This window comes from Anguilla anguilla, chromosome 5 (assembly GCF_013347855.1).
Source record: "Anguilla anguilla isolate fAngAng1 chromosome 5, fAngAng1.pri, whole genome shotgun sequence".
NCBI lineage: Eukaryota > Metazoa > Chordata > Actinopteri > Anguilliformes > Anguillidae > Anguilla > Anguilla anguilla.
This window is the reverse complement of record NC_049205.1, coordinates 305,269-331,074: the sequence shown is the minus strand read 5'-3', so window position 1 is coordinate 331,074 and position 25,806 is coordinate 305,269. Positions and strand designations below refer to the sequence as shown.

At 49.2% G+C, this 25,806-nt stretch overlaps 3 protein-coding genes across 4 annotated transcripts; 2 read left to right on the top strand and 1 right to left on the bottom strand.

Annotated features, from left to right (window-relative positions):
* Positions 1-293: 293 nt before the first annotated feature.
* uba6 (ubiquitin like modifier activating enzyme 6) lies at positions 294-14,680 on the bottom strand. The gene is made up of 33 exons (XM_035417387.1): positions 14,574-14,680; positions 13,064-13,149; positions 12,597-12,691; positions 12,361-12,389; positions 12,021-12,115; positions 11,477-11,588; positions 11,296-11,376; positions 10,836-10,958; positions 10,576-10,699; positions 9,889-9,992; positions 9,443-9,505; positions 8,968-9,044; positions 8,548-8,614; positions 8,297-8,440; positions 8,149-8,216; positions 7,877-7,955; positions 7,568-7,648; positions 6,845-6,922; positions 5,901-6,082; positions 5,250-5,355; positions 4,582-4,671; positions 4,273-4,353; positions 3,548-3,676; positions 3,284-3,335; positions 2,967-3,030; positions 2,791-2,860; positions 2,533-2,604; positions 2,275-2,398; positions 1,761-1,954; positions 1,541-1,668; positions 1,110-1,197; positions 882-976; positions 294-674 (listed from the first exon to the last, which is right to left on the bottom strand). The coding sequence occupies exons 2-33, from the start codon at positions 13,102-13,104 to the stop codon at positions 527-529; spliced, it is 3,084 nt and encodes a 1,027-aa protein (XP_035273278.1). The 5' UTR covers positions 13,105-13,149; positions 14,574-14,680; the 3' UTR covers positions 294-526.
* A 1,119-nt stretch (positions 14,681-15,799) lies between these two features.
* On the top strand, positions 15,800-20,336 carry grhprb (glyoxylate reductase/hydroxypyruvate reductase b). Its single transcript, XM_035417397.1, has 9 exons — positions 15,800-16,070; positions 16,721-16,851; positions 17,214-17,286; positions 17,409-17,525; positions 18,118-18,206; positions 18,539-18,643; positions 18,777-18,912; positions 19,080-19,210; positions 20,091-20,336. Exons 1-9 carry the CDS (start codon positions 15,901-15,903, stop codon positions 20,210-20,212), a joined length of 1,074 nt encoding a protein of 357 aa, XP_035273288.1. The 5' UTR covers positions 15,800-15,900; the 3' UTR covers positions 20,213-20,336.
* A 620-nt stretch (positions 20,337-20,956) lies between these two features.
* On the top strand, positions 20,957-25,806 carry grhpra (glyoxylate reductase/hydroxypyruvate reductase a). 2 transcript variants are annotated; one of them, XM_035417399.1, is made up of 10 exons: positions 20,957-21,097; positions 21,187-21,281; positions 21,896-22,026; positions 22,360-22,432; positions 23,018-23,134; positions 23,411-23,499; positions 23,771-23,872; positions 24,198-24,333; positions 24,552-24,682; positions 24,780-25,806. In XM_035417399.1, exons 2-10 carry the CDS (start codon positions 21,193-21,195, stop codon positions 24,899-24,901), a joined length of 990 nt encoding a protein of 329 aa, XP_035273290.1. In that variant the 5' UTR covers positions 20,957-21,097; positions 21,187-21,192; the 3' UTR covers positions 24,902-25,806. The 2 variants fall into 2 exon arrangements, with proteins under 2 accessions (XP_035273290.1, XP_035273291.1); XM_035417400.1 differs by lacking the exon at positions 20,957-21,097 and having other exon boundaries at positions 21,104-21,281.

Sequence of the window (25,806 nt, the reverse complement as noted above, 5' to 3'; positions counted from 1 at the left end):
TCACTCTCTGTCTCTCTCTCCCCCTCTCTCTCTCACTCTCATTTTCTCTCACTTTTCCTCTGTCTTGCTTTATTTTTGTATAATTATTCAGACACTTGCGGAACAAACAAACAAACAAAAAAAACCTGTGAGGACGATCTTTGGCGATTTGGCGGCTGGGAGGCGCTACCCGTGCAATCGAGCGCCGTTACCAACGGAGGAAAACAAAAAAGCTCAAATAAAACAGAGCACACCAGCCCCCCCTGCGGCCCCCCTCCCTCACCTCTCCTGGAAACGTTCCCAAACAAACCTAGGAAGGTGTCAACACTGATTTTATTTCCACCGTCTGCATCATCCATACGTTTTTTATCAGCATCACATGAAACACAACATCGTTTAAGGCATCAGCGTCAGCACAGACGAAGCTATGCAGTAAAATAAACCGGTAGAAAAACTATGTACACAGTCACGTCAAGTGCTACTCTTCTAGTGGTCCATAGGGCAGGGCGGGGGAGAGGCGGGGTCTGCGGGCCGGGGCCCCCGCTGGTCAGGCCCTCTCGGCCGGCTCCTCCTGGCTGAAGTAGTACCTGACTGGGGGGCCGGGGAGGTCCTCGTCCCCGTCAGACTCTGCAGCAAAGGACACCGTCAGGTCCACGTACCGCCTCTCCGACGAGGGCTTGATCAGCTTCTGCATTCTGAGGAGACACGGCAACACAGACCAGGGTTAGCTCTCTGATTGGTGGGGAGTTTCTGCATTCTAAGAGCGCATGGCAACACAGACCAGGGTTAGCTCTCTGATTGGTGGGGAGTTTCTGCATTCTAAGAGTGCATGGCAACGCAGACCAGGGTTGACTCTGATTGGTGGGCTGTAATGCACATGAGGGCCGGAGGATGGCGCTTACGTGAGTTTGAGCCTCTTGCTGTGTCCAGGCATGACCGGCACGTACAGCATCTTCACGCCGTGCACCACCATGGTGGGCTCAATGCCGTACTTCTCCTGAGAGGAAGAGAAAAAAAGAGGAAGAACTTTAACGCCCACCAAACAACCATATCCCACAGGAACCATCAGGAACCCAGCAGGAACCATCAGGAACCCACAGGAACCCAGCAGTAGGAGGGACAGGACTTACCCGGACTGCGTTCATGAAGTCAGACAGCGTGAAGTCCTCGTGACCGTGGATAGTCCAGCGGTCCCAGATGGAGAACGAGATGTTTTCTCTGCGGGGAAACGGTAGGATAAGTGCCCGAGTCATCCTTAAATCAGCAGAACATCTGATTTAAAGTGCCTGGATCAGCAAACTAATCTTTTAAAAAAGTATCTTTAAAAAAAAAATCTAATCAATCATCTGTTGTTTCGATGTGGTTGTCAGCAACCTACTTGATTGACAGCACAACAGACAACAGACCTCTCAAAGGGAATTTACCTGCTGACTTTCATTTTGCAATTTTCATTTTATAAATGGATTTATGAGCACTTGATAATGCAGGTCCAGCCGTGCACAATCCCAGAGGACTTGGTTCCTCAAACGCCCCCCGAGAGGGTCACAGATAGACATGCTACCTGATCTGGGTCCTCTTGACTTGGGCCGTTTCGGTGAGCACCACTACCGGGATGGCCAGGTTGAAGAAGCAGTTCTTAAAGGACTCAAAGTCATAGCCCCCCACTACTTTGATAGCCTCCAGTGCCACCTAGAGGAGAAAGATGGGAAGCATTTCATTTGCTAGCCCATTTCCACTTATTATTAAAAAAAATCTCAAGAATGACTCCCCGAAGTCCTCACCAGCCCGGCGACGGCGGCCGTTGCCGTGGCGATGGCGGGGATGATCTTTCCCGCGATGCGCTTGGTCTTGAGTCGGTCGGCCGCTTTGATCCCGTACATGCGGGCACGCAGCGACGACGCGGACGCCACGAAGTCCATGTGACCGTTTGAGTCATCGTCCTTCTCAAACAGGACCGGGGACATGCACAGGCGCTCTGAGAGGGGACCCCACAGAGAGAGGGAGAGGGGGAGCGAGGAGGGAAGGAGGGTGGGAGGGAGAGGGGGAACGAATCAGTCGGGTGTGTGGGCGTGTGTGTGTGCGTGTGTGTGAGACAGTACCAGGGGTGACAGGGTTAGCGGGGTGTGCGTGTGTGTGAGACAGTACCAGGGGAGACAGGGTTAGTGGGGTGTGGGTGTGTGTGTGTGTGCGTGTGTGCGTGTGTGTGAGACAGTACCAGGGTTGACAGGGTTAGTGGGGTGTGGGTGTGTGTGTGTGTGTGTGTGTGTGTGTGTGTGCGCGTGTCTGTGACAGTACCGGGGGTGACGCAGTCAGCAGCGATGGCCTCCTCCAGTTGGCTGATGGCCTCCCTCTCCTCCTCGCTGCTCACGTTCAGCTTCATGTGGTCGGGCTTCTTGGCGTTCTCGTCCGTCTCGATGCGCTGCGATTCGCCGCGGAAACAGGAAAACGCTTGTTAGCGCCCCGCTAGCAGGAGCAGCAGGCTGAGGGGCTTTACATGCAGCTGCATTAAACGTGATACTCCTGTGGGGGGGGGGGGGGGGAGGGGGAAGCTACCTTCTCTGCAGGCGTGTATTCTGGGATCTTAATGTCAGAGATGATTTTGGCCACTGCCTCCTGTGACAGGTCCTGTGGAATAGAGAACAGACACAAGCACGATATCCATGAAAAATCTGCACATTTGAAAAATATTTGAATAACTAGTAACAGTAAAGATCATTAGCATGGCCACATCTGCTCAGCAAAGCTTCCAACAGAACAGAACGCCATTCCCCGGGGGAAAAGAAGGAGGAAGAAACCGACAGCATGGCTCACCTTCTCAGGGAAGGGGATGTTGTAAATAAGAGCGAATAGTCTGGCAGCACTGATGATAAAGGTGAAGTGCCTTATGGGATTAAAAACAGAAGGAGTGAGAGATGAACACAGAAAAAACCATGAAGGAATTCCTTTACATATTTTATGAAGTAATCTTTACAAATATTTATATTTACAAATGATCCTTCACGTCGAATTCTATTGGAGACGGAGGTCGCTTCGGAGACTGCCAGAACAAACCTGTAGAGAAAAAAAATCTTTAATGAGGATGAAAAATGAATGCTTCCCATTTAAACGGCCAGTGAATTTTAAAATGTATTATTATTTTTAACAAAACAGCTTGGTTATGTACTTCTGCCTATTTATTTCCATGTGTTCCTAATTTTATCTTTAATCGATTAGGCTCTAAAGTAACCTCTCCAGATCAAAAAGCAGCCCTTAAAGAAGCCCTTCCAGGTCAAAGGGCACAGCTGTGTGAATGTGAAGCACTTACTGCCGTCTTTCAGCCGGGTGCCGATGGGAAACGAGTGCAAGAGCTGCAGTGCCTGAAGAAGACAGAGGGACAGTTATCAGCTAAAGGGCACTTCCACAGGAAATGCTGCCAAGCTATGCGGCTACCCGTCCTGGGCTCTGCCTTGGCAATGTAGCTAGAGCCAAAATGGTCGCCCCTACAACGCTGACAGAGGTGAAACACTGAACGGGCACCTAGAGGGCCATGGGTTTGAATCCCCCCGGGAGCAGCTGCCGTACCCCGTACCTTTCTCTTGAAGTACTTGTCGAATTTGAGGCGCGCCAGGGCGACGCACTGCTCCCACCGAGTGGGCCTCCTGCTCAGCAGCTTGATGACCTGGAATGACCCCTCCAGACTATCCCTCGCCTTCATCCTCTGCCAAACGGACACGCCCGGTCAGCTTACACTCATTCACACACCATCACTCATTCACAAACCATCAGCTCACGGGAGACTGAGCTGCAATGCCACGGTTACACCACTGGACCGCTGTTCCCATGACAACTGATTCCACACATACTTATCTCAGACTGCAGGTGAACTCCAGAGGCCTGGGGACAGTCTGAGGAGCACAAAGCCCCATCTAAACAGCCCCAGATACAGGTCCCCACAAAGCCCCATCTAAACAGCCCAGATACAGGTCCCCACAAAGCTCCATCTAAACAGCCCCAGATACAGGTCCCCACAAAGTTCCATCTAAACAGCCCAGATACAGGTCCCCACAAAGCTCCATCTAAACACCCCCAGATACAGGTCCCCACAAAGCCCCATCTAAACAGCCCAGATACAGGTCCCCACAAAGCCCCATCTAAACAGCCCCAGATACAGGTCCCCACAAGGCTCCATCTAAACATCCCCAGATACAGGTCCCCATAAAGCCCCATCTAAACAGCCCCAGATACAGGTCCCCACAAGGCCGGTAAGATCTGCAGGGTGAGGAGCCATTCAGCACCTCCTCCTCCGGCTCTCACCTGCAGCACCTCCTCAGCAGAGGAGTACGACTGCCAGAATATGTTGTAGATGGAGGGCTTGTGGGTGAACGCACTCTCAAACTGAGGGAGAGAAAATAAAATGTTTAAATCATTTCTGAAGATACCACTGAATTGCAAAATTAAGGTGAATCCATGTACACAACCCCAAGAGACGTTACAAGGGGGGAAAAAAACAAGAGGGATGTTTCAGTCTAATGGACACAGTATGGAAGAAATCGTCAGACAGCTAAAAATCGATCCGGATAATTCTATTAACTGGTGCGTGATGGGGGGGGGCGGGGGCGTTACCTTATCTCTCGCCCACTGTATAGTGTGCTCTATGACAGCAGGAAATGACTTCAAAGTGCAGAACGGAATCTCCTCATCTGGAGGGTCCCTCTGCAAAATGAACCAGGGACTGCACTTAATGAACGAGGCCTCCAATCAGACTGCACCAGCTTCCACAGCATCACAGGAAACATCTGATCCAATCAGACTGCACCAGCTTCCACAGCATCACAGGAAACATCTGATCATTCAGTTATTTCCACGTGTAATTCATCACGGGAAGAGAGCTGAATGGGAACTGCTTGTAGTCACCTGGAGTTTAACTGAGAACTGAATCAAAGGAAGTGCTTCAGCTTTACACGATATTCACACTATCATCACTTCAGTCACGGAAGCGGATTAAATACACGCTTCTGAACATCTGCGGAGGTAAGATGTGGTTACTGGGTTACCAGGGGCTGGGTTACCGGGTCACTGGGTTACCAGGGGCTGGGTTACCGGGGGCTGGGTTACCGGGGGCTGGGTTACCGGGTCACTGGGTTACCAGGGGCTGGGTTACCGGGTTACTGGGTTACCAGGGGCTGGGTTGCCGGGTCACTGGGTTACCAGGGGCTGGGTTACCAGGGGCTGGGTTACCGGGTGGCAATACCCGGGTGCATGCTCACGCTCACGCTCACGCCCACACTCACATGGCTGTTGTAGGACTCGGTCAGGTTCGGCACGATGATCTCCGTGTGTCCTTTCGTCCCCATCGTCCCCGAGTCCAGGAGGGGCTTCTGGTTCGACACGCTGCGGCTGCAGCAACACGCCGAGACGCGTTTCAGCAACACGGCTACACACTAGTCACACGTAGGCCTTCACAACCTAACCCCTTTAGATATTCATCTCCAAGCAACAAGTATTTCTGTAATACTACAGAACAAACTAATAAAATCAGTCTACTGGTCAAAAATTAAAAAATACCAGCAGCCTGTAATCTAAAAGAATATTTAAAGGCACCATTCCCTAACAACACATCAATGCCCGATATCTTACTATTATAATTTAACGTAAAATATACCCAATGAGAAGTCAACATTATTTTAAAACCTAAACATATCAATAACTTTTAAATACCACCTAAAAGCTTTTAAAATGCCGTAGTTAAAACTTATCATGATATCATAATTGAATGTCATTATAACAATAAAACTAAACCCTGCATCACATAGCTATTACAATGGTCCTTAATCTTTGGTCCAACCAGACCCATTCCCTGGGTTTACACCCCACATGACAGGACCCATAATCCCACTGGCTCTCCTCCCCCTCCCCCACTGGCTCTCCTCCCCCCCCCCCACCTGTCCACGTATCGCCGGGCCTCCACGCTGTCCAGTGCCGTGACGACCAGGTGCAGTCTGGAGTAGAACTGGTCGCTGTAGACGGCCTCGGTGGCGGGGGACACCTTGTTCAGCTGGGCGTCGATCTGCAGGTGAGGGTTGATCTCCAGGGTGGCGGCGGCAGCGGTGGTGCTTTTGGGTTTCTGAGAGCGCGGAGGGGGGGCAGCGTTGGGGGGGAGGGAGGCAGCGTGGAGGAGGGGGAGGCAGGAGAAAAGGGGGACACAGCCCGTTTTTTATGGGATGTCCGTGTTATCAGTAGCAGACCTGAAAATTCTTATACATAATCTGGTATCGATAATTACACTTTACGGGGGAAATCATTGTTAAATAATTCATGAAATATAATTTTTTATTATTATATTTCAATGGAAGGGTTTATTCAGACACATCAGTCACAGATGGGCCTTATAAGAGCTGGAGCTGCACCCCGCTAGAGACTCCCTGCATTTTCATCCAAACCCTCTCAAATGGTAAATGGACTGCATTTATATAGCGCTTTTATCCAAAGCGCTTTACAATTGATGCCTCTCATTCGCCAGAGCAGTTAGGGGTTAGGTGTCTTGCTGAAGGACACTTCGACACGCCCAGGGCGGGGTTTGAACCGGCAACCCTCCGACTGCCAGACAATCGGTCTTACCTCCTGAGCTATGTTGCCCCAGTTGCCTCTCAATGTGCGCAGGTGTGTGTGTGTGAGAGTGCTGAGGGTGCAGGTGTGTGTGTGTGTGTGTGTGTGTGTGTGTGTGAGAGTGTGAGTGCTGAGGGTTCAGGTGTGTGTGAGTGTGTGTGTGTGTGAGAGAGTGCTGAGGGTGCAGGTGTGTGTGAGTGTGTGCAGGTGTGTGTGTGTGAGAGTGTGAGTGCTGAGGGTTCAGGTGTGTGTGTGTGTGTGTGTGTGAGATCAGACTCACCTGTATGTGATGAGGTCTGAAGAGAAACTGCCGGTTCAAGTTTGACTTCTCAATCAGATCTGGATCTGTGATGCAGATCTACCCACAGGAGACAAAGAGCAGCAGCTACGCATGACTGTATACCAGCTCAGAGAGAGACCGCATGACTGTATAAGCACCAGCTCAGAGAGAGACCACATGACCGTATAAGCACCAGCTCAGAGAGAGACCACATGACCGTATAAGCACCAGCTCAGAGAGAGACCACATGACCGTATAAGCACCAGCTCAGAGAGAGACCATATAAGCACCAGCTCAGAGAGAGACCATATAAGCACCAGCTCAGAGAGAGACCATATAAGCACCAGCTCAGAGAGAGACCGTATAAGCACCAGCTCAGAGAGAGACCGTATAAGCACCAGCTCAGAGAGAGATTATGATTATTATGTACTTATAATTGGTCTTACAATAATATACTGAATTTGTATTTGCATTAAATGCATGATCTTGTGTCTGAAATGGACTGAGAGAGTCAGCAGCACTGATCTGCAGGAGGAAACTCAGCCAGCTCCTCTGGAGAGGAACAAGCCAGACACTGACAGGACCAGCCAGGCAAGCCTGCCTGCATCTGTGTGCGTCTGTTTCTGTCTGCCAGACCAGAGCATTCTGAGATGATGCACGAGGCGTTTCCTGGCAGCGCGATCAATATGAATGGAATTATAGAGACGTTCTGTTCTGCTGTACCTCTCCGGAACTCTCCGCCAGACCCACTCCCAGCAGGGCGAAGTTCTTCAGCATCTCGCAGCCGATGGCTCCACATCCCACCTGGGGGGGGAGCACATTTCAGCACGACCAGAGGTAACAACATCCCCCCCTCCCCAAAATCCCCACACACGGTGTCTTACCATGAGCACCCCCAAACTCCCCACACACAGTGTCTTACCATGAACACCCCCAAAATCCCCACACGGTGTCTTACCATGAACACCCCCGAAATCCCCACACAGTGTCTTACCATGAACACCCCCAAAATCCCCACACACAGTGTCTTACCATGAACACCCGGAGCTGGTGCAGTTTCTGACACATGGACTCCCCGATGCAGGCCCTCAGAGCATCATACCGATCCCCCCTGAGGAGAGGAAAGAGGGAGGAGGGGAGGAGAGAGGGAGAGAGCGAGAGAGGAGGAGAGAGGGGAGAAACAGTCAGAAAATAACACGCTGGAGGGGTTCTGAGTGATAAAATGCATGAGCAGCTTCATTCTGTGGATTTTGCGTATGACGCGTGAGAGAGGGGTCAGTGTGGGGCGGGGCCTGGGGGCTTACTTTGGGACGAACTCCTCAGTGGGGAGGGACTGCAGAGGCCGCACCACCTCGATGGCGTCCAGGTAGAACTGCACACAGACAGGAGGCGGGGCTTAGCGTTAGCACAGCGATAACCAGCAGCGTGACGGACAGGCGGAGCCACACCCACCCACTGCTGCAGGGGGGCGAACTTCCCCGTCAGAGCCTTCAGCGCCTCCTGGCTGGCCATGCCCCCGACGGCGGCGGCGAGGGGGGGCAGCAGGCCCCGTGCCGTACGGGACACACAGCGCACCAGCTCCGGGTTCATGGGCACCTGCCAAACACGCGACAGTGAGAAACCCACACACACACACCGCACACACACACACCGCGCAGAACACACACACTACGCAGCACACACACACACTGCAGCGCACTCACCCGGTCCTTCAGCGTCTCCGTAACCTCCTCCGTCAGTTTCACCAACACCTCTGCATCCTGGAGACACCTAACACACACAATCCACACACAGCACAGCAGGGAACGTGTTACTCCCATTCTAAAATACAGCACAGCAGGCAGAGTTACTCCAGTGGTAAAATACCATTCACATTCCACACAACACTAGAGAAAAGTCACTCCAGTAATAAAACTCTGGAACTATGAATCGTGAGAAACTTGCGAGGCTGGAGGTGTGAGACAGACAGCACTTGTGCACTCAGAAGGACAGAAACAGAAAGAGGGAGAGGGAGATCAGAGAGAGATTATGAGGAAAGAGGAGGAAGGAAAGGGGGAAGAAAGAGGAAAACGGAGGAAAGAGGAGAGGGATGTAAAGGCAGAAGAAAGAGGGGGGGGAGTTACCCAACGTTGGGCAGTCTGTGGTGCTGCTCCTGGAATGAGTCGAGAGCCAGCAGGGCAGCGTGGATCTGCAGCGGAGCCTGGGGGGGGGGGGGGGGGGAGGGAGTGAGTGATGGGGGATAGAGACAGAGAGGCAGAGAGAGAGCAAGAGGGGTGAGGGGGAGAGAGATATATATCCACTGCTGTTCTCACATACACACACAGAATCACAATCACTCCTGTTCAAGCAGAGAAAATATTCCCCATTCCCATCCGTGGCGCATGTACACTTGTAGAGTGAAAAACAAAATTAATTCAGCTACACAAATGAAGGACATGACATCAGATATTACAACTCTGAGCAAAACCAGCCTGTTATTAAGTCAGTACAGTTAACATGTCACAATGGTTGGTTCTCTACGGAGCAGAAATGCAGGCCCTTGATTGGCTGAAATGGAGTGGGCGGGCAGAGGCAGTGACTGACACCTCAGGGTCCTACCTCTGGTTTGCTGAAATCGGGGGTGAGAACCTGAGGCTCCAAAAGCTGCTCGCCCATCCTTCTCTGAAAGAGACGGACACGTGAGACAGAACACACACGTGTCACAGACAGAGAACACACACAAACACACGTGTCACAGACAGAGAACACACACAAACACACGTGTCAAAGGCAGAGTCATTCAGAACCACTGTAATCATAAAACAAACCACAAACCACTGCAACTTCAATGGCATTCTTTTCCAAGCAGCAAAACCCTTACTTTTGTGATGGAAATACTTCTGGATGAAATTACTTTACCGTTTCACAAAGGTTTTACTGACAAAATCAATGAACCGCACGTACGTCAAATAAGTGTGAAATGTAGACACTAAGCTGAACTCATTTCCATGAGAAGGGGGGGGGGGTAATTTCCATGGGGGTGGGGTGATGGGGGGGTGACTCACAAAGCTGAAGGTTTTGGGCGTCTTCACCAGGAGGAAGATCCCGCCGTGAGCGTAGGGCTGCAGTGAGGACGTGTCTCCAATGGAAAAGCTGTAAGGGGACAGCACTGCCCAGCAGAACAGCGCACACGCACACGCACACCTTGAATAAAACAATGCTGAAATCATTCTCAATGACCTTAAATAAAACCCAGCAACATAGGAGCGCTCGTCCAGCAGCACTAATAATAGGTTAGCAGGTTCGTTAGCGGGTTCATTGGCGGGTCGGTTAGCGGGTTCATTAGCGGGTCGGTTAGCGGGTATGTTAGCGGACTCGTTAGCGGGTTTGTTAGCGGGTCGGTTAGCGGGTCAGTTAGCAGGTCCGTTACTGGGTTTGTTAGCGGGTCGGTTAGCAGGTCCGTTAGCGGGTCGGTTAGCGGGTCGGTTAGCAGGTCCATTACTGGGTTTGTTAGCAGGTCCATTAGCAGGTCCGTTAGCGGGTCGGTTAGCAGGTCAGTTAGCAGGTCAGTTAGCAGGTCCGTTAGCGGGTCGGTTAGCGGGTCGGTTAGCAGGTCCGTTACTGGGTTTGTTAGCGGGTCGGTTAGCAGGTCCGTTAGCGGGTCGGTTAGCAGGTCCGTTACTGGGTTTGTTAGCGGGTCGGTTAGCAGGTCCGTTAGCGGGTCGGTTAGCGGACTCGTTAGCGGCTCGTACCTGTGATCTGCCGGGCGGTGCCGTTCAGCTCGGTCATGCCATGGACCTCGCGGAACACGACGCTCTGACCCGTCTGAAGGCCGTGGGTCCGGCTGTCCATGCAGGTCACCACCCCTGGGTTATCCTGCAAGGCATTGTGGGAGTCAGGGCTCAATCACTCCCTAATGAGCGAGACTGCGCTGACGACATCACAGTCACAACGTACACACAGCGAAATATGCTGTCGAAGGCTGTAGTGCTAAGTAAAACCCTGTAGGCACCTGCGTGATGCTCTGCACAAAGACCTCCTTGGGCTCTTCTCCGGTCGGGTCCGACACCTCGAACGAGTCCCCAAAGTCACAGAAGACCCGAGCACAGATCCCGTATGCGTCACAGCCAATGAACTGCCGAGACACGTGACATCATCATTAATGCACAAAACCCATTTTATACACAGCACACTGCCCTACATGGACACCAACACCACAAAACAGCTCTACAAGCTGCAAGCAGAACAGTCGCTTGAGCACTGCTCCCATACATTCCAATGGTCTCTTCCAACTACACTGTAACCATAGATGTAGAACTTACACTAGACTGTGTCCATAGATCATAGACTGTATAAAATGCAATATATTCAGGACTTCCGCTGGACTGTGACCATAGATGCAAGACTTACGATAGACTGTGACCATAGATGCAGGACTTAGGCTAGACTGTGACCATAGATGCAGGACTTACTTTGATCGGCGGCTGCTGTGAGTGGCAGAAGTCATCGACCTTCTTCTGCAGCTGCAGTCGGGCTTCAGTCAGAATCACACACTGAAAATCCAAGAGCCATGAGATGCACCTCACAGTTATAAACATCAGAAGCACCTCTTACTCTGAGAGGACCACCTGTGCAGGGCTACCTGGCGCTCACCTGGTAGTTCTTCAGGAAGCTGAGGTCGGTGTTCTGGTCCAGGGAGGAGCTGGACTGGTGGACCTGGACATAGGGGTTCAGTTCTGCCACACGTGAGTGCACTGCTGCCACCCTGAGGCCAGAGAGGGAAGGGCAATTTAACACCACCAGAGACCCAACTCCGCCTTATTCCATACAGCCACTCCAACCCAACCCTGTCTTATTCCAAACAGGCACTCCAACCCAACCCTGTCTTATTCCAAACAGCCACTCCAACCCAACCCTGTCTCATTCCAAACAGCCACTCCAACCCGAACCATCAAAATGGGATGAAAGACTATGACCTCGATTCATTGCATGTGTAATGTGCACTTTCAGCCAAATCAAATAATAACTTCTAACAAAACAGACAAAAGTTAACAGATGAAAGTAACCCTTTAACTGAATGCTTTAATTTGTCACTCAGTATTCAGTGCAGAGGGCTTCTGTGAAAGATTAAAGACGAGGCGGTCAGAGATTCAGGGAGGAGTGAAGAGCTGGGACTCCCGCTGCCCCGCACGCTGACCTTTTCCTCTGCTTCAGGACGTCCTCCTCGTGAATGAAGAAGTTTGTGCCCAGGTCCCAGGCCTCGCACTGCTTTGTGTCGTGGAGCGTCACTGCCTGCAGTTACATCATCATCTCAGCCAACGACATCATCATCATCATCATCATCATCACAAGCACTACTACCACTACCGTTTAAACATCACTGAGCATGATTCAGCACCTCAACTAGCTGAAAAGTATAAAGTCCACAGTGATTGAAACTGTGCAAAATGTAATTTAATGGCTCTTGATCTTCACAATCCTAGTCCTAAAACTAAGATGAACAGCAGTTTGGACATTAGAAATGTGGCATACTGTACCTTCACACCCGCTAGGACTATGTTCTTTGCTGTAAAAACAAAAAACAGAAAAAGAAAAAATCAAAATACGGCAAATTTATCAATGTTCTAGTGCACTTGTGGAAAGGATCTTTCACCAAAGCGCTCACAGTGAACTCCCAAAGCCAGATGGGGGTGCAGGTGAAGGTTAAACCCAAAGCCAGATGGGGGTGCAGGTAAAGGGCAAACCCAAGGTCACAGACACATCCCACACTCACCGATCTCCACTCCCAGTCCTCCCAGGCCGCTGAGGAACACGCAGGACTGTGCCATCTGCTGCATGGCGCTGTCGCCCAGCACATACCGCTGCCGGCTGCGGGAGGAAGAGGAAGAGGAAGAGGAAGCCGCATCAGCATCTCTCACACAACATAACCCAGGTCTGGCTGCAGACTCCTTCCCCGTCCTGCATCGATTGATACTTGTTGACCAAAAGGTTTTACCCATAGATTCCACAGAATTTCCACAGAGTGGCCCCAGGTAACCTGTGCGTTTGAAACAGTGATGCTCACCTGTACAGCACAGGTAACCTGTGCAGTGAAACGGTGGTGGTCACCTGTATAGCACAGGTAACCTGTGCAGTGAAACAGTGATGCTCACCTGCATAGCACAGATAACCTGCGCAGTAAAACAGTGGTTCTCACCTGTATAGCACAGGTAACCTGTGCAGTGAAACAGGTGCACTTACCTGTACAGTGAGTCATCAATCTCCATTGGGTCGGCTGCCATTCTGGGGGGGAGGGGGGGAGTCCAAGTCTCTGTTCCACAAAGAATCTTTAAAAAAGAGCAACAAGAGCTTATCAGTCCACAGGGAGAGAACTCACAAGAACATTTCCCTACTTCAGACTTCTCACTACCAGCCAATGCCAGCACACACAGACACTTACAGCAGGTGGACCAGATAAACCGTAAAACAACCGCAAGACTACAAACGTCTGCAACAGACACTCGTCATAATGACTAGAATTATAAACATGCCAAATGGGAACCATTTATTTGTTTACACAAATCAAACTGTTCACCTACATTTGTAAAAATGTTTAGGCTGTTTTTATGGTTCAAAAATTTTTCATATGATACAATTTCCAAGGCAATATTATTATCCTCAGTGAATTCCATACCTATTTGTATTCTAATCAAAATAAAACTGGACATTTTAACAGAAGCAATTCACATTCTCAGGGTTCCTGATGGGGGTGGGGGGGGTGTACCACCCGGAGACATATCTTGTAACTTTCTGCTTACAAACCCAACTCTTAAACCAATTTCCACTAACCAATAAAAAAACGAACAGCTAATCTCTGATATAGATTAGTCCTCTGAAAAACGGCACGCTTTCGTTGATGTTCCAACACACTAAATATTCCACACAGTAGTGGCCAGTGAATAAGCAGATAATCAAGAGGCAATAATTTTGTACATTCTGAGATTAACACTATGGTGCGTGTTCACTGCGGAACTAGCAAAACCAGGACAACGGTACGGTGTTGCTCTCTTTCTGTAAATAGTAATGATCGAGATAAACAATAAATATCTAATGACTAGCTAGCTCCATGGGTCTCCAGTGCACCTTAAGCTTAGCTAAATTACCCGCTCATCTACCTCGCAAGTTAACGTCGTTAACTTGGCAACCAACTGGAAACGCTGCTAGCTGAAGGACTATTGAACTAACTAATGTAAACTAATTACCAAGGTCAAAAGTTAGATATCACATATACATCATCGTGAATTAACTAACGCTGCCCAGATAGCCTGCTAGCTTGCTAGCTAAACCGGTGACAGATTCTAAGTGAGGAAAATAAAATAATCATATATTGCTAATTAGCTCGCTACCATTTATACCTAGTTACATATTTATTACATCGATCTGCATGAACTGGTTTACCGTTTATTACTTAGTTAATAATTCTGATGATGTTAATGTGTACACGTAGATTTTAAATCCACATTTGACAGAGTGCTTACTCACTCATCTCTACGGGCCTGCATACTACCAGTTTAGCTAGCAAGCAGGCTAGCCTGTCAGCTAGCTAAGCTAACTTAAGCCAGCTAACTACAGTTGACAGTGCACTGATATTGAGACCATAACAACAATTTGAACAGGTGCCTTGGCTGCGATCGTAAACGAAATTGTCACCTGCGGTCCCTTTGTATAAAACACAAAACAGAAGTTTTGGGGGAAAAAGAAATGCCGTTACCTGTCAGTATGGCGAGGACCATAAGCAGCAGTAGCGAATGAATGACTAGAAATAGCTACTTGTTCCGGGTTACGAATACTGTGATCACGTGGTCATATTCTGCAAGCACGTGACTTTAATTTCTCATAGATATATTTTTTATATGTATATATAGCTTGGTCATGTCGTACACCGCACAGGTTGACGATAGCCTGAGAATAGTCATAAAGCTATATCTTGGTATAGCGTGAGTATAAAAAGCGAAAAAATTCAAGAAAGAGATACTGGTTCCAAATACACTACATTTTAGAGCTGTTATTATTACTATTATATATTATCTCGTGATTAGTTATGTAGTGAGTAATTAAAGGCTTCCACGACGTTGCCTTTAATTGCATTCGATGTTTATTGGTCAACTGATTAACTTAAAAAAAGCACAATAAGTTCCTAAATATGGATACTTGTCCAATGAAATGTAACGCATGTTTGTCAGGAATTAAGGATTCACAAAACTATTTCAAAAAGAGCGATGACAGTACACCTCAACTACCGTTCAAAACAGGCAAAGGTCATCGGCGCAGTCAAACATTTACAAGTGCATGTCTCACAACGGGCTGCACCGCAAACCAAAACACCAAATGATCGATACGGAGAACTCTGACTTTAGGTTTTCCAATGTGTTCTCCAGCTCAACGCAGAGCTGCCTGAAGCTCCAACCTGCACAACAGGTTTGTGACGTGGCAGGTGAACGCCGACAACATAGCATGTTCAAATTCTGGGTTGAATTATTTACCAATTCACACCAACTGAATGTGGTGGTAATTCAAAATGCTTATTTAAAAATCCCGTCATTTTAAAAAAGCAAGTCAGTCATGCACAGAAACTACATAAACTTGAGGTTTTGCAGCTCAAAATTATTTAAATGCAGCGTGTTATATTCGCATTTAAATAGCATTTTGTGCAATACTCCAGCCTACTTATAAGTGCTAATGTACTGTAATTCCCTCTCTATATGGGTGTTAGCTACATATCGATGTTTTCTCAATATCTTTCATTATGCACAATTATATTTGGTATCAGTAAAGATTCAGAGTCAAATGGTCAAATTATCAATGAATGTTCCGAATGTGAATGTTCATGATGTGTCACGTTAATGAGCACGACCTGTCTCCCCCTCCCACTGCTCACATTGGTCAAAAACCGCAAGCCCCCCGTGTGCCACGCTCCGGGGATATATCCAAAACTACTGCCAGTTTGACGTAGACACTGGGAGTGGAGACTAGTTCCGAAGTCCCCGTGTAACGCATTACCTTTCTGCGCTCCCCGTCTGTCGCTATTCCGCTCTGCAATGTGGTGTAGCAGAGTGTCGCTCCGCAGGCTCCAGCGCATTGCCGTCGCGCCGCTCAAAGCGTCCAGTCCGGTGATCTCCATGCAGAGAGCGAGCTCAACGTTACCCCGGGTGTACGTTACCCGCAAAATTCCGCCAGAAGGGCTGAGGATTCTCAGTGAATCGGGCCAGTAAGTTTGTTCTTCTTGATAAAAATTTGAACTGTAATAATGACATGGTTTAATAAAAAATATTGGATCTGGCGTTTTTTTTAAGAATTCAAAACGCATTGTTATGTAATGGTAATTGAAAGTAATAATCAGAAGTTGTTTAAAGTAGCCAACGGGTGTCTTTATAAATAACAACAATTATAGTTTTTAACATGGTGTAAAACATGATTGTTTGCATAATGAATGTGGAATGTCTATTTATTGAAGAGAGACATGGAGTAAAGTTGTCAGAAAATAAAGCTGTTCATTTTGTGAGAAGCAGTGTTTTCTGCATTGACTTTAATAATTTACCTTGAGTCCACAGTGTACCTCATGTTTGTTCTCAGATGAAAGATCACAGGCTATGTCTGTTTGTCCTCTCATTCCCCTCAAACCACATTGCATTCCTACTGTCAGTTCACTGTGTAATTGATGGAAATGAATCACGTTAGAATGTTCAGTGTTAAATCAGCTCTCACAAATGGTCCCTATTGGGCTCATATGTTAGAGCTGAAATAACACTGGACATTTTACTGCGATTGGTTATATTTCCAGAGTCATCTCCATCTGTCCCATCTTCTGTCTCTTTCTCTCATTGTACCCCCCCCCCCCCCATCTCTGCTGTGCCCCAGAGTTCAGTATGAGCTGTGGGACTCGGACGACCCCGTTCCCCGGCAAGAGCTGCTGAGAAGGGTGAGGGGGGTGGACGGCCTGGTCTGTGTGCTGACGGAGAAGATCGACGGCGAGCTGCTGGATGCTGCAGGTAGCTGCGCAGGCGTAAGGCCTTCACTGTGAAATAGAGCTGCTGGATGCTGCAGGTAGCTGCGCAGGCGTAAGGCCTTCACTGTGGAATAGAGCTGCTGGATGCTGCAGGTAGCTGCGCAGGTGTAAGGCCTTAGAGCCGCCTATCATTACAGTCACGCATCCACACGGTGAGGTCAGAAAACATCGTGTGCTGCGGCCATGTAGCATAGTGGTCAGAAAACTGGGCTTATAATTCTGATTCCTGAATGGGATACTGCTATTGCACCCTTGACTAAAGTACTTAAATGTAAAATGTGTATGCCGTAACTTTGTGTGTGTGTGTGTGTGTGTGTGTGTGTGTGTGTGCATTGTTCCCTACAGGTCCCAGTCTTAGAGTGCTGAGCACCATGTCTGTGGGTTATGACCACCTGTCTCTAGAGGAACTGAAGAAGAGGTCAGTGGTCTGTGGCCTGTGGCCTGTGGCCTGAGGCCTGTGGCCTGTATCTGTGTCTGTGTTCAGTGCTGTAGCCGGTGCTGTGTCCGGCTGCCTGATGCGGTTAATGTTTGTGCGCACAGAGGGATACGAGTGGGCTACACCCCCGACGTCCTGACCGACGCCGTCGCCGAACTGACCGTGGCGCTGCTGCTCACCACCTCCCGCCGGCTGATCGAAGCCACGCACGAGGCCAAAACGTGAGCCAGCTACCGCCTAACCACCGCCTAAACACCGCCTAAACACAGCCTAAACACCGCCTAACCACAGCCTAAACACTGCCTAAACACTGCCTAACCACAGCCTAAACACCACCTAACCACAGTCTAACCACAGCCTAAACACAGCCTAACCACAGCCTAAACACAGCCTAAACACCGCCTAACCACAGCCTAAACACCACCTAACCACAGCCTAAACACAGCCTAAACACCACCTAACCACAGTCTAACCACAGCCTAAACACAGCCTAACCACAGCCTAAACACAGCCTAAACACCACCTAAACACAGCCTAAACACAGCCTAACCACAGCCTAAACACCGCCTAAACACCGCCTAACCACAGCCTAAACACCGCCTAACCACAGCCTAAACACCGCCTAAACACCGCCTAACCACAGCCTAAACACCGCCTAAACACCGCCTAACCACAGCCTAAACACCGCCTAAACACCGCCTAACCACAGCCTAAACACCGCCTAAACACAGCCTAAACACTGCCTAAACGGTGGTACATATGCATTTGTGTGTGTGTGTGTGTGTGTTCATGTTGAGACCCTGTCTGCATTAGGGGTGGCTGGGGGACCTGGCGGACCATGTGGTTGTGTGGATATGAACTGGCCAACAGCACGGTGGGGATCCTGGGCCTGGGCAGGATTGGTGAGGCGTCTCCATACAGCACACAGCTCACCGGCCTGCAAGCCTCCATCACACTCCCTGTAGAGAGCCCCCATTCAGAAACCAGGCTGCTGCAGCCAGTAAATCCAATTCACCCAGAGACATGTTTATCATTGGAAAGTCTAAATTATAAATTATAAATGGGATTTAAAGGGGGGGAGCCTGTTTGCCATGCGGTTCGTGTAAATGCTATTTAACCTCTCTGTGCTGTGTCCGTCCTTCTGACTGTGTGTCTGTCTGTCTGTCCGTCCGTCTGTCTGTCTGTCTGTCTGTCCGTCCGTCTGTCTGTGTGTCTGTGTGTCTGTGGGCCCAAGGCGTGGCCATCGCGGAGCGCCTGAAGCCCTTCAAGGTGCAGAAGTTCATCTACACAGACGTGGCGCCGAGACCCGAACTGGCCAGAACCATACAGGCGGAGTACGGTGAGACCGCTGTCACCGGTTTTCCCCTGTCCAACTCTAACCCAACCCTAACCCAACCCAGTTTGGACACAGACTTGCATGCATCTGTTGTACACACCAGCGCAGTGCTTAGCAGATACCTGTCTGTCTGCAGTGTCAATGGAGGAACTGGCCAAGCAGTCAGACTTCCTGGCTGTGTGCTGTGCTCTGACTCCTGAGACGCAGGGCATCTGCAACAGGAAGCTCTTCTCACAGATGAAGAACACTGCAGTCTTCATCAACACCAGCAGGTACTGAGGCAGGAAGCAGGAAGGCGGGATTTAAGGGCCATGATGTCTGAGCGATCCTCTATTCAGGCGGCTTCAGCAGTAGTGCAAGGGCCCGTACACACAGGAGCATTCGGCTCGACTGAGTGTGTTACGCTGAAATGCGTCCCCTGCGTTTTCTCTGTTTCCAGAGGAGGTGTGGTGAACCAGGAGGACCTGTACGAGGCTCTGTCCAGCGGGCAGATCGCCGCGGCAGGGCTGGACGTGACCACGCCCGAGCCCCTGCCCACCAGCCACCCCCTCTTCACACTGAAAAACTGCGGTGAGCCCAACCACAGTGTCCGTGTGTCTGTGTGTCTCTGAATATGACCCCGGAGCAGCTGAGTGTGGAGGCTGTGTGCCTCTGAATATGACCCTGGAGCAGCTCAGTGTGGAGTCTGTGCTCATCCCTGACAGCACTGAGTGCCTCACTGGGTGCACTGCTGATGTTTGTGTAGCCCAGGGCTGTCAGGCTCGGTTCCTGGAGATCTACCATCCTGTAGGTTTTCCTTTCAACCCTTAGCTGTTGAATGAGGTGTGCTTTGTTAGGGCTGGAGTGAAACCTGTGGGATGGTAGATCTCCGGGAGCAGGGTTGGGCAGCCCTGGTGAAGCCTATGCACTGATTTTACACTGTTATGTTCTGATTACTGTCTATATGTCTGTGGCAAACTTTCCACTTTGCTCTGTGTGTGTGCTTGGCTGTCTGCCTGTGCACTCATAAAGCAGATGATAAAAACCACACATAACGTGTGATTGTTTTAGCACACCTCCATGGCTGTTTAAGGACAATACATTTTGTTTTACTTTCAAAACAACCTTTGTTAAGTCTCCATTTTAACATTCGAATTATACATTTGTAACCCAAAAGTAGTAACTTTGATGCAAACTGCATTGAAAGCAGCACAAACATTGCAGGACAAATGTGTGCTTGATGTTAACACATCCTTTTCAGGGCTCTACAGTAACATTCTTTCAAAGTAGCACATGCACTCCTAAGTTGAAACTTTTAGGCACGCACTATTGCATCCTAATTAGGAGATGTGCTCCTAAATTATTTTACCAGTAAGCACACAGCAATGGGAGCACTGTAGAGTCCTTGTTGACAGTGCGCGTGCAGAGAAACGGTCTCACGCTGCGCTGTGGATGTGCTTGCTCTCCGCAGTGATCCTGCCCCACGTTGCCAGCGCTTCCTATTCCACGCGTAACGCCATGTCCGCCCTGGCCGCCAATAACCTGCTGACCGGCCTGAGGGGGGAGCCAATGCCGAAGGAGCTGAAGCTGTAGGTCTCGCACTGTACACAAAACGTGGGACGCAAAACGAGGGCGCCCTCTGCTGTCCGTATGTTAGAACTGCCACCATGTGTCGTCCCGCCTGTCTTCTCTTGCTCGTGTCATCTGATAAAGATAACGATGCTGCGTCCAGAACTTCTTTAAAATTGAACCATGTACAAATCTGAACTGTTTGCTGGACAACATTTTGGATTATTCGTTAGGACGGTTAAGAAAAAGTCACGTATAGTCTGATATATATTTATTATATATATAATGTTACTTTTATATAAAAAAATCATATCTGTATGCAGTATAAAATACTGCAAAAGTACTATTACTAAACAAATTCGACAATATATGCTTTATTATTGTGAAAGAGTTCAGCAGAATATTAGAATACCATGACTGTACGACAGACTGATAACTATTAAGCCAATCAGACATGTATTAGGAGTACCAGTGACATATAAATGAAACACATGGAAAGGGCCACAAACTGCGCAAATATGTGTATAGACTTCTCTCCTACGGTGGAAATAACGTGGGCGAAATGTACAATTTGTTGAACCTCGAGGCTGCGTCCTCTTGCAAGTTGCTACTCTAATAAAATCGTATACAGGACGATAAAAATTTGAGTTTGTATTTATTGGAAGAAAAATAAAGCTATATAAATTTCGGGATTTTACATTTGTTGTAAATACAAGAGTTTTTGCCAAATACAAGAGCAGCAATTATACTTGGCTTCCTACAGTTATAAATGCTGTGTTTGAATTTTGGAGTGCAAGCCATACTGCAGCCATTGGGGGGCGCTGTCGCTCCGTACTTGGGAGAGAGTACAACGACAGCGGTTTGCGCCTGCGCACGAACGCCTTCTCTGTTGGACTGTAGTCATTCAAGGTGAATTACCCTCAACTCAAACTTTTTGTGGCTAACCTGCCTACAACATTCGTTCATTGTAACCAATAGCTTTTTTACTTATAATATAGAAAACAATGATGCAGGGCGCGCGGCAGCTGATGAAGGTGTACGTGACGAGGAGAATTCCACCAGAGGGGATGAAGGTGCTGACGGAGGCTGGAGTGTAAGACGCGTTGGTTTTACTTTATATCAAAGAAACGCTGCATTGCGCGTTCATTCACTGTCCCTGTAGGTCACGATTCGGTTGCTCTGGTTAAATTCGCTGCATATTCGAGGGAAGATGTTTCTCAAGAACATCGTTAACTGGCTCGCTGATTTTGGCTAATTAGCATGCCGAAACTGCACGAATATGCACATCATTTAGACTAGCTAGCGAGCGGACTAACCTGACGGATAGCATGAAACTGATGTTTGTTTGTTGCACGCCTTCTACAGACTGCTAAACAGAACTGGATTTGGTGATTCACCAACCGATGCACCAAAGTTTAGATACGAACAATTCATCTTAGCGCTGCGTGTGCTTGCGCTGGTTGAGTTCCGGTGTTGTGCATGGAAGGGGGAGGCGAATTTTGACACCACCTGAATCACTGTAGCTATGTCTTAATTAGCGACGGGGGCTAGTTCAAACGAAATACAGCTAATATTAGCAGGCTGCGGTTTTGGAGCGTTTAGCTTCACGAACGCATTTTGCAAAGCTCGTGCTTGAAACTTGCTAGAGAAATGGGCCGCCCGGAAGTCACTGTCATTCCCCCGTGCTCTCTGGGCACCCGGGTCCAGGTGCAAGGTGTCTGTGTGGGACTCTGACGAGCCTGTGCCCCGGGCGGAGCTTCTGGAGGGCGTGTCTGGGGCCCACGGGCTGCTGTGTCTGCTGTCGGATCGCATCGACACCGAGGTGCTGGATGCAGCAGGTACGGACCAACACCGTTACAGGAGAAGGAGAAACAATGCGCTATGCTACCGTTAGACTGTGCAGCAAGATGAGCAGTTTACATTACATTACAAGCGTTTAGCAGACGCTCTTATCCAGAGCAACTTACACAACTTTTCTTCACATTCTTCACATTTACACTGCATCCATTTATACAGCTGAATATATACTGAAGCAATGCAGGTTAAGTGCCTTGTTCAAGGGTACAATGGCAGTGTCCTACCTGGGAATCAAAGTTTAGGCACTGATTTGTATTGATTGTGATTTTTATGAGTTTTTATTATTATTAATTATATATATATGTATTTTTAAGGGCCCAACTTGAAGGTGATCAGCACTTTATCTGTGGGCTTTGATCACCTAGCCATCAACGAAATCAAGAAACGGTGAGCGGCCAGCCATGTTTACTTCCTGAAACAGCACCACTAGTGAACAGCAGGTAGACCATCTGTAAACATCATGGTCACCAGCAACTCACAGAAAGGGTTGAAACCCGCTGGGGACAGTGTGTGTGTGTGTTTGTGTGATGAGTTGTGGGGACAGTGTGTGTTTGTATGATGATTTGCAGGGACAGTGTGTGTTTGTGTGGTGAGTTGTAGGTACAGTGTGTGTTTGTGTGATGAGTTGCACGTACTGTGTGTGTTTGTGTGATGAGTTGCAGGTACAGTGTGTGTTTGTGTGATGATTTGTGGGGACAGTGTGTGTTTGTGTGATAAGTTGCAGGTACATTGTGTGTTTGTGTGATGAGTTGCAGGTACAGTGTGTGTTTGTGTGATGAGTTGCAGGTACAGTGTGTGTTTGTGTGATGAGTTGCAGGTACAGTGTGTGTTTGTGTGATGAGTTGCAGGTACAGTGTGTGTTTGTGTGATGATTTGTGGGGACAGTGTGTGTTTGTGTGATGAGTTGCAGGTACAGTGTGTGTTTGTGTGATGAGTTACGTAGGCGTGTCTGTCCGTCTCTTCCTCTGGCAGAGGGGTGCGCGTAGGGTACACCCCGGATGTGCTCACTGACGCCACAGCCGAGCTGACTGTCGCTCTTCTGCTAGCCACTGCGCGGCGGCTGCCCGAGGGGGTGCAAGAGGTCAAGAGGTCAGCGTTACAAACACCCACGGTCTTCATATCGCACCCCGAAACCCCTCTGCACCCGAGGGCACCCCAAAACCCCTCTGCACCCGGGTCCCTCGCACACATATGACACCACTCACCTCATTTTCATGTTTTTTGCAGAATGTACACTTAAAAAGTATCCAATTACATTTTATTACTTGCATAATTTTGTTTTGCTAACTGTAAAACAGAAGTACTGTGTTATAACATATCTTCTGTATTTTTAACCATGTGTTGTTCTCTTTTGTCACCCCCTAGTGGTGGCTGGAGCACATGGAAGCCCTTGTGGTTGTGTGGTTACGGTTTGACTGGCAGCACAGTCGGCGTCATCGGCCTCGGACGCATAGGTAACGTATCCTCAGCCAATCCAGGCTTCTGAAACAAGCTGCATGGACTCAATGTATCCTCAGCCAATCCAGGCTTCTGAAACAAGCTGCATGGACTCAATGTATCCTCAGCCAATCCAGGCTTCTGAAACAAGCTGCATGGACGCAGTGGGCCTCCCGGGACTGGCGTGTCACCCCTGCTGTGCTTCGGGGTGTTTTTAACGCGCGTGTGTGTGCAGTGCACCTTGGATGCGACGCGTCAGACTGATGGTGTGCGTTCTCCACACCGCAGGCCTGGCCATCGCCCGCCGTCTGAAGCCTTTCGGGGTGAAGAGGCTGCTGTACTCCGGACGGGCCGCCAAGCCTCAGGCTGCGGAGGTGGAGGGAGAGTATGGTGAGAGCGCGCTGGGCAGGGTGGTGGGGGTGGGGGCTGTTTTTCAGCTGGGAGGGGCAGAATGAGCAGGGTTTGTGACCATGTGACCTGGCTGCTTACCCTGCCTAGTCCAGTGATGAGTGCTAACTCCTCCCCTCCTATCCTGCTCTCTCCCTCTCTCTCACCCTCACTCTCCCCTCCTCCTCTCTCTCTGCACCCCATCTCCCTCTCTCATCCTCACTCTCCCCCCTCCTTCCCTCTCCCTGTCTCTCTCACCCTCTCTCCCCCCCTCCCCCTCCCTTTCCCTCTCTTCCCCTTCCCTCCCCCCCCGGTGTGGGTTGGACAGTGCCCCTGGACACGCTGGTGTCCGAGAGCGACTTTGTGGTGGTGTCCTGCTCTCTCACCCCCGACACCCAGGGGCTGTGCGACATGGCGTTCTTCAGTAAGATGAAGAGCACCGCAGTCTTCATCAACACCAGCAGGTACTGAGGTTTCTCTCCTCCTGGTTATTTACTCTCCCACATCCAGTTTTCAAATCTGTGAAGACAAACTCGGTCCCGCTTGGCTGCATCTTGACTTGATTTTGTCTTTTTTTGACAGCAGAAGCTGATTTTTACCCTCCGAGTTTCTGTCAGTGTGCTGGTTCCCTGTTCTGTATACGGAATCTTCACCCGGTTGTGTCTGTGTGCGTTGTTTGCAGAGGGAGCGTGGTGAACCAGGAGGACCTGTATGAGGCCCTGTCCAGCGGGCAGATCGCCGCGGCGGGGCTGGACGTGACCACGCCCGAGCCCCTGCCCACTGACCACCCGCTGCTGACCCTGAAGAACTGCGGTGAGTCTCTGAGCTCCTTCGCGTTCCGTCAGTCCTGCTGCACTCTGCTCCTCACTGGAAACAGTTTCATGTTTTTTATTCCATTGTCTCCCCCTAGTGGTCCTTCCCCACATTGGCAGTGCCACCTACTCCACCCGGGGAATCATGGGAGTGCTGTCAGCCAACAACCTGCTGGCAGGGCTGCAGGGAGCGGCCATGCCCAGCGAGCTTGCGCTCTAGCGCCCTCTTGTGTCCACTGAATACTTCAGCAATGTTCCTCATAGAATTTCCTCCTTCCTATTCATGGAATTTGGAGTTTGGAGGGACTTGTGCTCATGGTTCCAGAGAAAAGCCTAACATTGCAAGTCAATCTTTGGACGTAAGTCAGTCAGTACCTAATACAGAGAGTTATTTTTATTCTTGAAGGATTTTAGGCTAAGAAATTTAGAAAGGCAGGTTTATACATCACAAACTCTAACATTTTAAGCATCACATAGACAACATGTTTCCTAAGTGTTTTAATGTGGTCCGATATAAGAGAGAAACAATACTGGCATGTGTGCCCATGACCTAGAGCCTTTGAGGATGGAGGGAAATGGTCCTGTAAAGACTTATACTTCCTGTTTCCTGTGCCATTTCCCATACCCAACACATCCTGGGAAAGGACTGAGCAAGTCTGGGCAGTATGCAGATGGCAGTGAGGAAGAGGATGATAGGGACTGAATGATAACATTTCTCCCATCTAAAGAGAATAATGATGAATAATAATTCCATCACTATTGAGTAATGAATCTGTGCGTTTTTTCCATTGAGAAATGCAGGCTTTCGCCAGGAAGTGTCAGTGCAACCTTGTGCCAGATGTCCAGCAGTCTCTGCTTATACAGCTCATCTCTGTCCTGTGTGTGTGTGTGGGGAGAGGGTGTGTGAGTGTGTGCGTGTGTGTGCATGCGTGCGTTTGTGTGTGTGTGTGTAATGGAGGACTGCATCTGCTGCGACTGCAAGAGAGTGAGTGAAGAGAGATGCAGTTTGTCCAGTCGGTCCTCTCTGCCTGTAAAGTGAAATCTTTCGTTTATGAAGCGTTTGATCTTCAGCCTCCTGCTGATTCTCTTTCCTGGCACAGGGAGGAATAAACCAAACAAAATATT

Excerpts from the sequence above, each read along its gene's own strand:
- uba6 (XM_035417387.1), bottom strand. The coding sequence starts at position 13,104 with ATGGCAGCCGACCCAATGGAGATTGATGACTCACTGTACAG. Across the intron at positions 2,861-2,966 it reads TTCGACGTGAAGGATCATTT|GCACTTCACCTTTATCATCA; the intron begins GTAAATATAAAT and ends TAATCCCATAAG. Across the intron at positions 977-1,109 it reads ACTTCATGAACGCAGTCCGG|GAGAAGTACGGCATTGAGCC; the intron begins GTAAGTCCTGTC and ends TCTTCCTCTCAG.
- grhprb (XM_035417397.1), top strand. The coding sequence starts at position 15,901 with ATGTGGTGTAGCAGAGTGTCGCTCCGCAGGCTCCAGCGCATTGCCGTC. Across the intron at positions 16,071-16,720 it reads ATTCTCAGTGAATCGGGCCA|AGTTCAGTATGAGCTGTGGG; the intron begins GTAAGTTTGTTC and ends GCTGTGCCCCAG. Across the intron at positions 16,852-17,213 it reads CGAGCTGCTGGATGCTGCAG|GTCCCAGTCTTAGAGTGCTG; the intron begins GTAGCTGCGCAG and ends TGTTCCCTACAG.
- grhpra (XM_035417399.1), top strand. The coding sequence starts at position 21,193 with ATGATGCAGGGCGCGCGGCAGCTGATGAAGGTGTACGTGACGAGGAGA. Across the intron at positions 22,433-23,017 it reads ATCAACGAAATCAAGAAACG|AGGGGTGCGCGTAGGGTACA; the intron begins GTGAGCGGCCAG and ends TTCCTCTGGCAG. Across the intron at positions 24,683-24,779 it reads GCTGACCCTGAAGAACTGCG|TGGTCCTTCCCCACATTGGC; the intron begins GTGAGTCTCTGA and ends GTCTCCCCCTAG.